This window comes from Squalius cephalus, assembly GCF_949319135.1.
Source record: "Squalius cephalus genome assembly, chromosome: 7".
Taxonomy (NCBI): Eukaryota; Metazoa; Chordata; class Actinopteri; order Cypriniformes; family Leuciscidae; genus Squalius; species Squalius cephalus.
In genome coordinates this window covers 38017478-38031811 of record NC_137128.1, presented here as the reverse complement: position 1 = coordinate 38031811, position 14334 = coordinate 38017478, and the positions used below count along the sequence as shown (strand labels likewise).

General features: G+C 36.7%; 1 protein-coding gene across 1 annotated transcript; it reads right to left on the bottom strand.

The window, feature by feature from the left end:
* Positions 1 to 2444: 2444 nt before the first annotated feature.
* Positions 2445 to 13506, bottom strand: nlrb5 (NOD-like receptor family B, member 5; the record flags this gene model as incomplete). The annotated part of the gene is made up of 16 exons (XM_079875898.1): positions 2445 to 3422; positions 4002 to 4040; positions 4563 to 4707; positions 4946 to 5062; positions 6457 to 6713; positions 6862 to 7076; positions 7176 to 7252; positions 7513 to 7574; positions 8180 to 8268; positions 8396 to 8473; positions 8690 to 8836; positions 9253 to 9357; positions 9459 to 9539; positions 9650 to 9730; positions 10233 to 11877; positions 13491 to 13506. 16 exons carry the CDS (start codon positions 13504 to 13506, stop codon positions 3142 to 3144), a joined length of 3435 nt encoding a protein of 1144 aa, XP_079732024.1. The 3' UTR covers positions 2445 to 3141.
* Between the last annotated feature and the right edge of the window lie 828 nt (positions 13507 to 14334).

Genomic DNA, 14334 nt, shown 5'->3' with positions numbered 1-14334 from the left:
AATTCTTTTTTCCTCTGATTTCTGAGCTCATGTCGATTCGATTGCACCCTATGACGTCATTTTCCGTCATAAAAATATGGCCTCCATTTTGAATTTTCCAAAAAAGCTACTTTTTCGAACTCGTCCTAGACGGTTTGTCCGATCTGCACGAAAATTGAACCAGATCATCTGCAGGTAGTGTTAACAAAAAGTTATGGAATTCAAATTGATTCGTCAAACCGTTTTCGATAAACGCACTAATACATTTTACATAGCGCTAGCAAAAACAGTCGTAAGGTTGTATCTCCGCAACGGTTTATCGTATTCAGGCCAAACTTGGTACATGTACTCACAAGCATGACCTGAGGCAACATGCTGCGTTTCAGCGCAGCACCACCTACTGGTCCGGAAATATGAAAAATGGCTATTTTTATGGTTATAATGGCTTATAACTTCTGAACAGTTTGTCCAAAAATCATAAAATTGGTCTCGTTAGATTCAGAGCAACATGCCGAGTCGACTGATATCCAATTTTACCATATCGGCCATTTTGACTGTCGGCCATTTTGAATTTTGTGCTAAAATGCTGTATTTTAAGAACGCATGAACGGATTGTCACGAAACTTGGTATTGGTCATCATCATAATTCCTGAAAGAAACTGAGAAGTTTCGCAACAGCGCCACCTAGTGGTGGGTTTTTTTTCAAATGCTTATAACTATGGGTGTGGTCAACTTATTTTCACCTGAGTCATCTAATTAGACTCCTGAATCCTTGCCGAGTCCAATGATACCAAACATGCTAGGTTTCGCCTTACGGTTTGTGTAGCGTTGTGATTTAGCGCTTAAAAAACATTTGCCGATATCTTCGAAACCGCTAGTCCGATCAAGACGAAACCACCGTCAGAAGTTTGGAAACATAGGTCGATAGTTAAACATAAGTGGCCAAATGCGAAAATATTGATAGTAAGGGGTAGTAAAATCCAATCAAAGTCATGTGTCAGTCATTTTTTACGTGTTTTGTCATATAAATGTCTATAACTCCGAAGCGAATTGAGATATTTTCAACAAAATTGACACACATATGTATGGGCTCACTCTGAGGACACGTAAATAAATTGGTGGGACTGAGCCTCTTGGTGGCAATATAATAGAACAAAACATGAAATTCCCATAGACTTCAATAGTTTTGTGAAATAAAATGCTATACTAAACAAATGCATTGGTGTAATATTACGAAACTCAGAATGTGCCATCAGCACCATCCCCTGAAAGTTCTCAAAATATTTCGAGACAGCGCCACCTAGTGGTCAAAAGTTATAACAAAATTTCCAAAACTGCGAATAACTTTTGAATACATTGGCCTATTGTAATGCAACTGGTCTTAATAGATTCCTTGGGTCAAGCTGAGAACATAGATACCAAGTTTACCTTATTTGGCCTAACTTCCTGTCCGCCATCTTGATTTTCATTCAAAACCTACTTTTTCGAACTCCTCCTAGACCGTTTGTCCGATTTTCACCAAAATCAAATCGTATCATCTCCAGACTGTGCCGACTAAAAGTTATGGATTTCGTGTCGATTGACGAAACCGTTTTCATATACCGTAGCAGCAAAGTTGAGGCATGATGCCGAAAGGACTATTCAGGCTTTATCTCTGCAATGCCTTGACAAATTGACACCAAACTTTGTATGTCTCATTGTCACTTCACTCTGACCACATCACATCAGTTTTGTGACTGCGCCACCTATTGGTCAAAAGTGATAATCCATTTAATCATATTTTTAATTACTGTTCATATGATTTTTCAGCCATTTCACCTAAAATCTTCTTTAAATGTCTTTAATTGCTCATTTTTGCAGTTAGTCTGACACTTTCAGCAATGTTGGCATGTCTTGTCGTCTTACTCTGCTTGGCCCTGATAATTGCTGCTTGCAGCTATATTTTTTATTATTGCTTTAAACAACAAAATACAACATACAATTTTAGAGCCAGGGGAGAAAAGACAACACATATAAAAAATAATAATAATAAATAAATAAATAATAACAATAATCACAAGAATACAAGACCTTTGTATCAATCAAAGATTTCGAAGACAGTACACAAATTAACAGTCTTAATAGCTTTTCCATTAGTACTAGAATGAATGGTATAAAAGTAATTTTCGAATTCTTTAAGGAATACTGAGAAATGGGGCTTTTTGTTAGAAAACTTACACTTATGGATGTGAAATTTGACTAATAAAATTAACAGATTAATTACAAAAGCCTTCTTAATCACACCGTTATCATACTTTAAATATCCAAAAATTACATTTTCAAAATGCAAAACAAAATTAGAGAGTAGCCTATCTTTTCCTTAATAAACATAGACACTTCATACCATAACTGTTTTACATGACTACAATGCCAGAAAATGTGGGGTTCTGTTTCCAAGTGCAAAGAGCAAAGAAAAGCATGTAAAAGTGAGTCCAGTGACAGCCTCAGTAACCATCCACTTTTATTGTAAAATATGTAAGTGAATGGTGACTGGTGACCAAACCTGTCAGTCCATAACATTCATCCTAACATCTCTTTTTTTGTGTGTGCGAATATTAATTTTGAGTTAACTGTCTCAGAGCGTCCAGTCCTGAATTTTAAAAGCCATGGTCTTTAGCTGAATGTTTTTTTCTAGATTTTACAAGAGAATATTTTTATTTAATTAATAGCTAATAACAATCTGCCATATTATTAAAAGTTTTCCCTTCTCATTAAATATATAGCCATTACATCTACGTGCAAAAACGTCTGGAGAAAAATGCCTATATCAATAATATCTAACATAAGATTTATTAAAATGATTTTAAAAGTACATAGGCTATTGCATTCACCCTCTTCATCAGTGTTCGAATTGTGTCAAAGCTCTTGGGGGGTCTTGACTTGAGAAAGACTTTATCAATATTTTATATACCATTGATTTACAATACAAAAGATGCTCATTTGATCTTTCCAAAATCATGGTGTAGAACATGATCATAAGGTTTTACACAAACTTGCGCCAGAAATATCATTTGAAAATCTTGTGCTAACTTAAGAAAATGAGCATCTAAGTCTCTCTCTCTATAAATATATACACATGTATAATGCTTGAGCTGGCGTTTATGTCTCAAAATGACCAAAGTTTTAGCATTGCTGCAGTCCACTGTGTCCAGACTCCAGTTCATCTACTAGATAAGGTTCCTTCTCCTTCAGCAGTCTGTAGAATTCTGCTTTTACAGAAGCTCCTCCAGAGTCAAGAGCATCCAACAACCGTCTTGTTTTCTTATGTCGTGTGTCTGCAGCATTAACTTCACTGTAAATTTCATCTGGAATCATGTCTTTGGTCCTCAGACCATCAGCAATCGCCATCGCTGATGAAACTCTTTTAATGAGTTCATCCCTGTGTTTTTTCACAAATACAGATTCTGATTGAAACAAAAAAGCAAAAAAAGTTTGTGTGTGCGATAGATAGATAGACAGACCAATCAACTGAAATTACTGCTGTCAAACTGATTAATCGCATCTAACATAAATGTTTGTTTATATAATATGTGTGTGTGTGTTTATGTATGTATGTATGAATATATTATATATTATATATATATATATATATATATATATATATATATATATATATATATATATATATATATATATATATATATATATATATATATACACTCACACATACACATCATACATATATATACACACACATACATATATATATTTTTGTCATGACAACTGAGTGTTGGGCATGGTAATGGTACTGTACACACACATATTATATAAACACAAACTTTATGCACACTTTAATCGTGAAAGTGCCCTTTCGGTCGTATCGCGGGGCCCTCGGAACGTGATTTCTACCGAGGGAGACCCACGCATAGGAAACGCGACTTCGCCCCAGCCTCCACAGAGTTCTGTCACACACCACTGCTTTTATGTTATATGCGATTAATGGATTTGACAGCACTAATTGAAATACATCTTTGAGTTCATACCTGTTAGCCTTTTGTGAGCAGAAGGGTCTGCATCTTTACCTGATGTTATTAAGAAATAAAGAAATTTTAACACTGAAAAATCTAAAACTTTAATATAAGTTAAGTAAGTATTATGAATCAATAAATACTTCACAAATAATATTGAGTTTAGTACAATGGTTTAGATAACATAATAACATGGGTTAAATCTATTAATCACCTAGTAAGTGTCCAACTTAATACTTTTATAAAGCATTGTTGATTACACAAACATATTGGAGTAGGATTTACTTTGAAAAAGCCAGGAAACAATCGCTAGTAAATTTCCCAAATAATTACAAAGAATCAGCAAGTAACATTGAATTCAATATGAAACTCTTCAAGCAGAAAGACTGGATAAGCATTTGCTTGTAAACCATATTCCAATAATCTGTTTTATTTACAAAATTAAAAAACCTTTTTACAGTGTAGACTGAAAGATTCAATCTTTCATATAATTTTAATTTTGTAACGAATTAATGTATCAATGCGCTAAAAAGAGTTACAATACTAGCAACATCTATCACTCATGTCATTTGTTACCTGTGAGAAGGATTCGTCGAACCCACACTTCCTTTCCTTCAGTTTTATCAGAAAGACTCAGCTTGACCTCCTCAATGTTGACATTCACAAACGCTTCAAATGTGGGATGATAGTTTGGACCAAAATTACACTCAAACATCTCACTCTGAAAAAAGAACAGCAAAATGAAGGCGAGAGACTAAATTACTAAAATCACAGAAAAAAAAAAAAACAGTGTTAATCTATTACACAAATTACTCATTATGAAAAATATGCTACAAACAACTAGAAATCAAGAACATTTCTCAAGGAAAACATCTACTCTTCAGTGACATTTTAGTGATATTAATTAGAAATCTGAGAATATATTGCTGACATGTTTATGCAACCTAACATGAAGTTACCTCTGGCTGCACTGTAGATGCCTCTGGTTGACAACACAGACCGTATTCTGTTCCCGGAGTAAGAGAACACTTTGAACTGGTTTTAATGTGGTTATTCTCTGCATGCTGGTCCTTGACCTTAAGGGAGTAAAAGGCTGTGAATTTTTAGATACAAAAGCCAGAGGTAACAGAAAAATGGTTCCTTCCAATATCTTTAGAAAAGCCTCCTCACTTAATGACTAAATAGTGTAAAAAGTCCTCTCACTTAAAGCTACACTGTGTAACTTTTTTAGTTGATTCTTAGCAAAAAACACTTAGTTCTTTCAAAAATATATGTGCTCATTAATGTATATTTACTTCTTTCAAGTAATAAAGTATTGTCTTAAGTTTATAATCTGCCATTGAAAGTACATACGGGTGAGGGGTTCGTATGCCGGTCGCCATGTTGCCCCTCCATCTTGAAACTACATTAGCCAAAGAGGGACATACCTGTAAATTCAAGCTTCGCCTTTCGCGCTTTACACTCAGTGACACAGAGACGAATGCGAGGGGGAGATTACTCGCGAGCGCCGGCAGATTTGAAAGATAGTGTGGTGTGTGTGTGTGTGTGTGTGTGTGTGTGTGTGCGTGCGTGCGTACTCACATTTGAAAGAGAGAATTAAAACGTCAACGCGACAGACAAATCAGCAAGACCGTAGTCAATATTGGAGTAACTTTTCCCAGATGGAAAGAAGAGCTCATGAGGAGAAAATATTTTAAAACGGTCGCCGAGGTTGCCTGCTTTCTTCTCGACAGGTAATTCAGCCTGTTGTAATTCATTTGTGTAAATTCGAAGTTTTATAGTTGCTTGTCTAACCATAGCATGGTTGTGCATAACGCCAGAACGACCTCTAGTATAACTTCATCCACGCATCAATAGTGAAAAAGTATTGTTTACCTTGTAACATAAATCTGTGCTGCGACAGATCACAGGTAATGAATAGTTTTAAAGGTGCAATTTTTTAAGCTATATAAAAAAAGGACACTGTAAATTTTAGTTATTTTTAATTGCTTTTACTTTGTACACATTGTAACATTAGCCTAATCTGATTATGCTGGGATAGCCGATTCCAAGGGTGACGTTTACCTCCTGACATCTGTCCTGTAGTTTTATTCATTTTAGACGTATTGTTTATTATTGTCATGGACGAAGTGATAACTGGAAGCCATGTTAATCTTGGAATAATACGGCCACCGTAGGAGTTAAAACGCCCTCGGAATTGAGAGGAACAGAAACTAATTTTCACTGGGTAGTCATATACAATTTCACCGCTAGATGGGGGTAAAAATCACACAGTGTAGCTTTAAGAGATTTACACCACAGTCATCTGAAGTATGTATTTTATATATGTTCAAAAGTAATGAGTAATGTGTGCCTCTCATTAGGGGAATATGATACGGATCAGAGTATAATAGAAGGCACATTTCCACAGAAATACACTTTTTATTAGTATTATGTAATCATTTGCTTTCATTTGCAAAAATAATGATACCTCTGACAGTGGAACATTCAATGGGAGCAAATGGACATCCAGTATGTTTTCTCTATGTCTCACAGTTATTGGACGCAGAAAGACAAGCACTTGGGCGCAGATAGGGGAAGGAGAAAAGATCATCCTTTTGAAGAGCCCAAAGATGGAGAGATCTCTGATGTCAATCATCACATGAGTTTCAGTTACTTTGAGAGGCTGCATTATTGCTGTATTACCGCCAGTTAAATGTGCTACAGCCAAACCATCCTTGTTTTCCTCTGTAAAACACATAGGAATGATAGATTAGTATATTTTATTGTTATATTATCATACTATTATACAGATTTTTTTCCAACAAAGCTGATTATTTAAACCCTCAAATTGTGAGAATTATAATTATATGCATATATGTAGAAATAAACATACCAGAGATTTCACAGTGTGGAAGGTGCAGTCTCGAGATTGAACCATGAAAACAGTCAATGTTGTACAAGGGTCCGGCTGGCTGCATCTGACCCAAACCATCTAACACACGAGGATCCCATGAGACAGTTTTATACAGCACCTCTCCTTCACCCTCCATCACAAACACAAGGCTGGTCAGACTGCAATGAAACTGACCAGCATGTGGACACACAAACCTGGAGGACATAATATTAATTTTATTTTTAAACTTTATAAAGTCAAAACAGTATGCTTACATTCTAACAATGTCCACAAATAAGATGAGTGTTCAATACCTGTATGTATTCTTGTGTTTGTCCTCCTCATCTCCCTGAAGTAGTTCAGGTGTGAACACTTCTGCATCTTCTGAGGACTGAAATAAAGAAAAGTATAAAGAGTATATGTATCCTCTAAAATGTCATGTTACAGTATGTAAAAGATTATATGTAAACATTCTGAATAATGGGATTACAAAATAGTGTAATTAAATGAAATACCATACCACTGTTTTTAGTAGAATGTTTTATAGCTTCAAAATCATCTCCAGATTCAAAGAAATTAATTCACACATAAATATCACAAACAAAAAATAATAATTGTTATAACAAGAAAGACTCTTCAGCTTCTACTCACTGATTGTGCTGAAGATGATTCAGCTTTTGATGATGAGCAAGACCCAGAATCTGAACTCTCTCCTGTCAGACAAAACACAATTCAAAAACTTTTTGCACACAATACAATTTTTTTCCAGATACAGCCATTTATAAGTAGACTCATATGTTAGCCAACATAAAACATTTATAAGCAAAGAAAATCAGATCAGATTTTATGAAATTACTGTTAGGAACATTACTGTGTAACTCAAAACTACATATTACATTGAGATTATATTCTGTTTTCTGACTCCTAAAATTAACATATCCCAAAGCACCAAATAAGAGTGAAAATGTGATTTGTTAAATAAAACAAATTAATTCAATCAAGGTAAATAAACCTGAGTTACCTGCCACTTGGCCAATAACTTTATAAGTAACTATAATATTATTTGCTTAAAACAGAACTGTAATAACGGTAAGACTCAAATAAAATCAACTAAAGAAAGCATCTATCATCATTTGTGGCTCTTCTAATCATGTATACAACAGTGAACGCTTTACTATCAGATGTTTTGACTGTTGTCAGTTCTCTAGATTATTTGGTTTATTCTCAGGAATATGAGTTATAATGAGGTACATAATGAAGGCACAGATCAAGCTCTCTGGCAGGAGTCTTGATTATAAAAAAAAAAATATTTGCTTACTTCTGCTCTCACTCTTTTCTTTCTTCATCTTCAGCTTCTCCACTGTGAATCTCTTCTCACCTGGCTTGATCCACACTGAATTTCCCCAGCTAAGGAAAATAACATTAAACACTCTTGATGACTGAAAAATTATAATTTTCTGTATGTCTACAGAACATAATCTTCCTAATGAACTGAAAGAAATGGCTAAAAAAAGTCTTAATATTTAACTCTTACACAATCAGGGTCCAATCAGTCTTCTTCAATGATTCCTTCAGGGATTTCTCTAACATGAATCCATTTCTGGAATTTATCCTGAAAAATATTTTAAAAATGTACTACAATAATTCTACAACTATAAACGCTTATGGTTTATTGTGCTCGATGGTTGCTGGGGAAAACCTTGTTATTATGATAATTAGGATGAGAAATCGAATGGAAAACAAACTATTAAGATAGATTTTTTAATTTTCACAATAGTAATAAGAAAACAACATAAAACCTTTGTGAATGCTCAGATACTGCAGTTACCTGAGTTCAGTCAGGCTGGGACAGGCCTGGATGAGGGACAGGATTTCAGAGGCAAATGTGTCACTCAGACGTGAACCATTCAGACAGAGTTTCTTCAAATCAGACAGTGATTTCAGGAAAACAAACAGTTTCTTAAACTTAAAACCCCTAAAGAACACAAAACCCAGATGAAGTAGTAAATGTGACATGCTGGTTCTCAGGCTCAAAGCTTGGATATACACGCTTTTATTTTTTAGAATAAAAAAAAAAGAAGAAATTAATCTAATAAGCACCTATTAAATCTACCAACTGATCATGATGTAAGATCCTTAACACGATAGTTTACTCAAAAATGAAAATTCTGTCATCATTTACTCACCCTCATTTCACTGCAAACCCATAAGACTTTCGTTTACCTCTGAAACAAATTTGTCGAACGAAAGTCTTATGGGCTTGGAACAACACAAGGGTGAGTAAATAATAATTTCTGGGTGTACTAATAATTTAAATATATTTTTGATATTAAATGGCAGCCATTCTTAAGGGGATATATCTGAAAAAGAAAGAATGAAGCTTCCACTCACAAATGTCGATATCTGTCCAACTGTACAACAGAGTTGATGGTGGAAACCACTGAGCTTGGACAGGTTAGAGTCAATGATGTGATCAATGAACTGCTAAAAGACAACCTGAAGCATTCACAGATATAAACATCAGTATAGGTTTATAATAATCATCAGGTAGGATGAGACTGCAATTTTGTGTGTGAAAATTGAAGAGAGTTTCATACCTGATGTCTTCATCTCTGACTGACACGGTGATCTGTGTCTCTGGGAAAAATCCACTTTCATGGGTTTCAGGCTTCTTTATACTGCCAATATTTAATGAGTTTATTTCATTATTAGATATTAAATAAAAATGATTAAATGTACTGAATATGGCAATGAGTACAATTGTAATCTAAAAAGAATTATACATTACTTGAGTTTATGCAGAATCTTCCCTTTACCAGCAGCTGAGATCAAACCAACAACATCGTCTGAAATGTGATCCATCATCAACCTTTGAAAGTTAAAAGAAAACAGATCAGATTTGATCTTCATTACACACACGGGTAATTCTGGGCTTGTGTGTGTTTGCAGTGTTTCAGACTAAAGTACGGGGTCATTGTTAAACAGAGATGAGAAATTTGCCTAGAGCATTTCTTTTTTTACATTTTAGAATTTTTTGACTCCGCATTTTCTCTCACTCCGGTCTGGTTCAGAAAAGTGATTCTCAGTGACTGTGGAGTAAGAAGTGTGTGGTAAAAATCAAAATATCACACAATAATGACTGCTGTAATACTGAATATCAGATTACACTCGAGGCTGAATCACAGCTGTGCTCATATTCAGCACTACAGCACTCTTGCTTGTGTGATATTCCATAAGTATTGAAACAGATACAATTTACATTTAGAGCTCCAAGAGAAGTGAATGTATTGAAATTGCTGTAAATAAAATGTAAATGCTGTAAAATGTCATGTGTTGATGACGTGTCAGAAAGGGCACAAAGTTTTGCTCACCACAGCTCTTTACAGCGGTACAGTTCAGGCTGAAGCATCTTCAGATCATCAGATGTTACATGGAGTTTCAGGTTTCTGATGTGTTCACAACACTGTAAACAGTACTTCAACACCCAACAGTCTGTCCTTTTCAGTGGAATATTTGACAGATCTATCAAAATTAAACCTTCCAAAACTTTCCCAACAAAGCTTTTCTCATGGAGCTCATAGAGACAATGGAGAATGAACAGCATGTGTTCATTTTGAAATCTCTGTGAGCACTGATTGATCCATTCCTTAATCTGGGATTCTGTGTTGATAGAGACGGCCATGTTGTGCTTTTCAAAGAATGAGGGGATCCATTCTTTCTTACAGAGACCACAGAGGAACAGAATCACAGGCTGCAGCCACTCTGAATGTCTAACTTCTGCATCTGTCATTGAAAAGTCTCTATCAGACCAACAGGACAGAGCCCATCCTCTCTCTACAGTGTGAAGCAGCTCTCTCACTTTCCTCTGGGACTCTTCTTCATCCAGAAGGACATAGTACAGAGCAGTGAAGAACTCCTGAAAGCTGAGATGCATAAATTTGAACATAGTCTCCTGGTGGATTCTTCTCTTAATGAGGAACTTGCACAGGAATGGACTGCCATCAGGGTCTGAAAAGGTTTCATTCACACTTTTCTCATCAAACAAGACCTGATGTTCCAGCATCCCTCTCTCTGCCAGCTGACCCAGACTCCTCAGCAGGGTCGGGACGGACTGACTCAAACCCTGGCAGTGATGCTCCAGTAGAGTGGACACAAAGTCAGCGTAGATGGAGGTGGTGGTTTCCAGTCCACTTGTTACTTTTGCACCAACTCTGAACATCTCACTGATGATCCAGCAGATAACAGGTTTGGAACAGGCAGTGAGGAGGGTTTCATTTGCTCTCACACAGTCAAACTCTTTCCTGAAGAACTTCTGGAAGTACCCGTCCACCTGACTTGCAGAAAAGCCCATGATCTCAGTGAAACGCAATTTTCCTTTCAGCATCTTGTTCACAGTGTTCTTAGTTCTGGTGGTGACCACCAGTGTGGACTCAGAGATGAGGTACCTCCTCATTAGGCCACAAAGAATGACCTCAGGTGGGGCTTTCTGAAGCGGATCAGTGTTTGGTGACATGTCATAAATGTCTTGTGTGAGTCTCAGGTCATCAAATCCATCAATGATGAAAAGCACCGTCATTGGTGACTGCTGTAACACCTGTGAGATCTGATCTGATGTTAAACTGCAGCTGTAGCTCAAGAGCTCAATTAAGTTCATCTCCTCAGAAATACACATCAGCTCTTCACACCTCAGATAGAAAACTAAACCAAAACGTCTAGAGTTTAACCCTTCAGATGCCCAGTCCAACATGATCTTTAGTGCTTTGAAGGATTTGCCACTGCCAGAGTCGCCTTGGAGAATAACACTCACTGGAGAATGGAACTGGAAACAACCCAAAATATCATCCACACTGATGATCTTAAAGATGTCATTTTCATTTTTCTGAATGATCACTGGTTCAGTATAGAGGACAGACAATGATTCTTTTTCACCAGATAGGAAGCTCCACTCATTGTCATACTTCTGTATGAGTGACAGCTTATATTGATGTACAATCTCCTGAGATTCTGAAGGAAAACCTGTTGATTAACAAACAAAATGTAAGAGCAAATACAGTAACACTCAAACCACTTACTATTGCATTCTAATAACTGTTTTTCAAAAATATTGTAAAACCATTCAAATACAATTATTAACAATAAATCTTTAAAAAATAAAACCAATAATTTTTTTTTATTAAAAATAAAGTTTCAACAAAAGTTATTTAAAGTCAACAGGGCTATATTCATTATTCAATATTCATTATTTTTTGGGTAAAATTTCAGCATTAACTGAGGGTGCAAACATGATGTTGAACTAACATCACATTGTAACATTGATTCAACAACATTACCACCCATTCTTTTTGCTAATTTTATCATTGAATCAATGGCAGTGTTGAATTCGTTAGGGGGCATTTAGAAAACAGCATTATTTTGTAGTGTTGGTTGGTCACACTTGATTCAAATTATGATTCATAGGTTTTTGACAAAAAACAACAACTTATTTTTCTTTTGCATATTCAGAATGATTTGCTTTGATTTCTAATGAAATTATATTAAATACAAAATAAAATGCATTTGTTTTTTTTAATACTTTCTGTCTTGCAAGAAAAATAAACTACTTAGGATTGTTTATTCCACCAAAAGTAATTTAACTTTAAATATATGAAAATTTCAAGTCACATGATGTTTTTTAACATATAGACCATAATAACTGAATTTACACAAAAGATCCAGTTCAAAAGTTTACATATGCTTGATTCTTAACAGTGTGTGTTACCTGGATGATCAAAAGCTGCAAGCATTCACTGATGCTCAAGGCAACACAACCCATTAAGAGCCAGTGGGTGTAAACCTTTTAACAGGATGCGACCATCTCAAATATATAGCCAAGTGACCAAAAACGGACGAATTTGTGATCTTGAGACCAATGTTAAACAGAAGGCGTGAGGACCTCAAAGTGACAGCTTCCTAATATGAACAGGTAAAATAAAAGTAGAGTTGAAAAAAATAATCAAATGTGCTGCTAAACTATTATATAAATTACCAATAACCAATTGGCATTCTAACCTAAATTCGAGGTTGTGATAAAATGGAGTCGGATAAGTTTAATTGGAATTAAATTACTTTGCCACGCGGAAAAGACAGTAACACGCAGAGACCTTCACCCGTTTTATCGGAAACCGCCATTGGACCAATAGACAGGCTTGCACTTCTGGTTCAGTAGCTCTAAATAAATATGACCATCAATGTGAGAACTGCTCGGTCAAGATTCAAATTACACCTGTTTCAAAAAAAGAAAACCTTTTTAACTATATCACCACCGATTAATGTATCAGCTTTTAAATCATGGATCTAAACTCTTATAGTGTTTCGTATTATTCAGTTAGTCAGTGATTTATTTCAAGATCAATCAAAGTAGAGCTCTCATATTAAACAGCCAGAATATAAGCCTACCTTTGGGTCTTATCTGGTGTCTTTCAGTCCAATCAGGCTCCCCAAACACTGAGATAGTGGGCCGCTTATTAAGGAGAGAAGAGTGTTAAGGAGTTCATTAACATGGAGCAAACAGATGCACCCAACATTAGTTGAAAATCAAAAGTACTTCTTAGTTCACCAAGGTCTCATTATAACAAATACACATCACTTACAGAAGTAGAAGCACATGACTCGTTCTGTCTGGCCCTGCTTGAAAAGAACTAGAAAGAGCTTGTGACAGCTGGAATAATGTCAAGTACAATCCCAGATAGCAGGGTAACATTGATACAATGCTGAGTTCTCTTACGAGAGGTTCTCTCGTATTGCGTAGTTGCTACGCTACGGGAAAACCTTTCTTTCTCGAGATACTGAAGCCAAAAATGATCCTTAATTTTTATAATCTTGTCAACGCAGTGCGGCAGCCTGCAGACCTAGGGCGAGCTACTAGCGTGCCCATTGGCTGCCCTGCGGCAACTGCAGCAGCTTACCGCTGAGCCCTTGGCGTGACGTCACGACCAATGAGCGCGCTTGGCGCGCTTACTGCGTCACAGCCCGCGAAAAAGGGGGGTGTGGCTTAGCGTATATAAACAGGGCTCGGAGGCTGCTTCTCTGATTTCTGTCTTTTCAGCGAAGCTCTTCGCATCGCTGCTCTCTGAGGAAGCCGCCGTTGAATCAAGCGACCAGCACGCCGAGGATCTCAGCCTGAGGACGCCGGCCGCCTTCGCCGCCTTCAGCTTTCCCTGCCTGCTTCGCTATCCGGCGAATATATCCTTTACTGCTCTGTGTTGTATGTGTGTGTGTGTTCGCCCCGCGACACACTTTGCATCTAAAAGAGCGCGAGGCGTTGTTGCAAATGCCTCGCTCATCCTGTGGCTCGTGCAGAGCCTCGCTCAGCGACGGAGACCGCCACGTGGTCTGCGCTCTCTGCCTGGGCCTCGACCACGCAGCCCGCGCCCTCTCCACGGGCGGCTGCGAACAGTGTGAGGACTTGCCGATGTCGACCCTGCGGGCTCGACT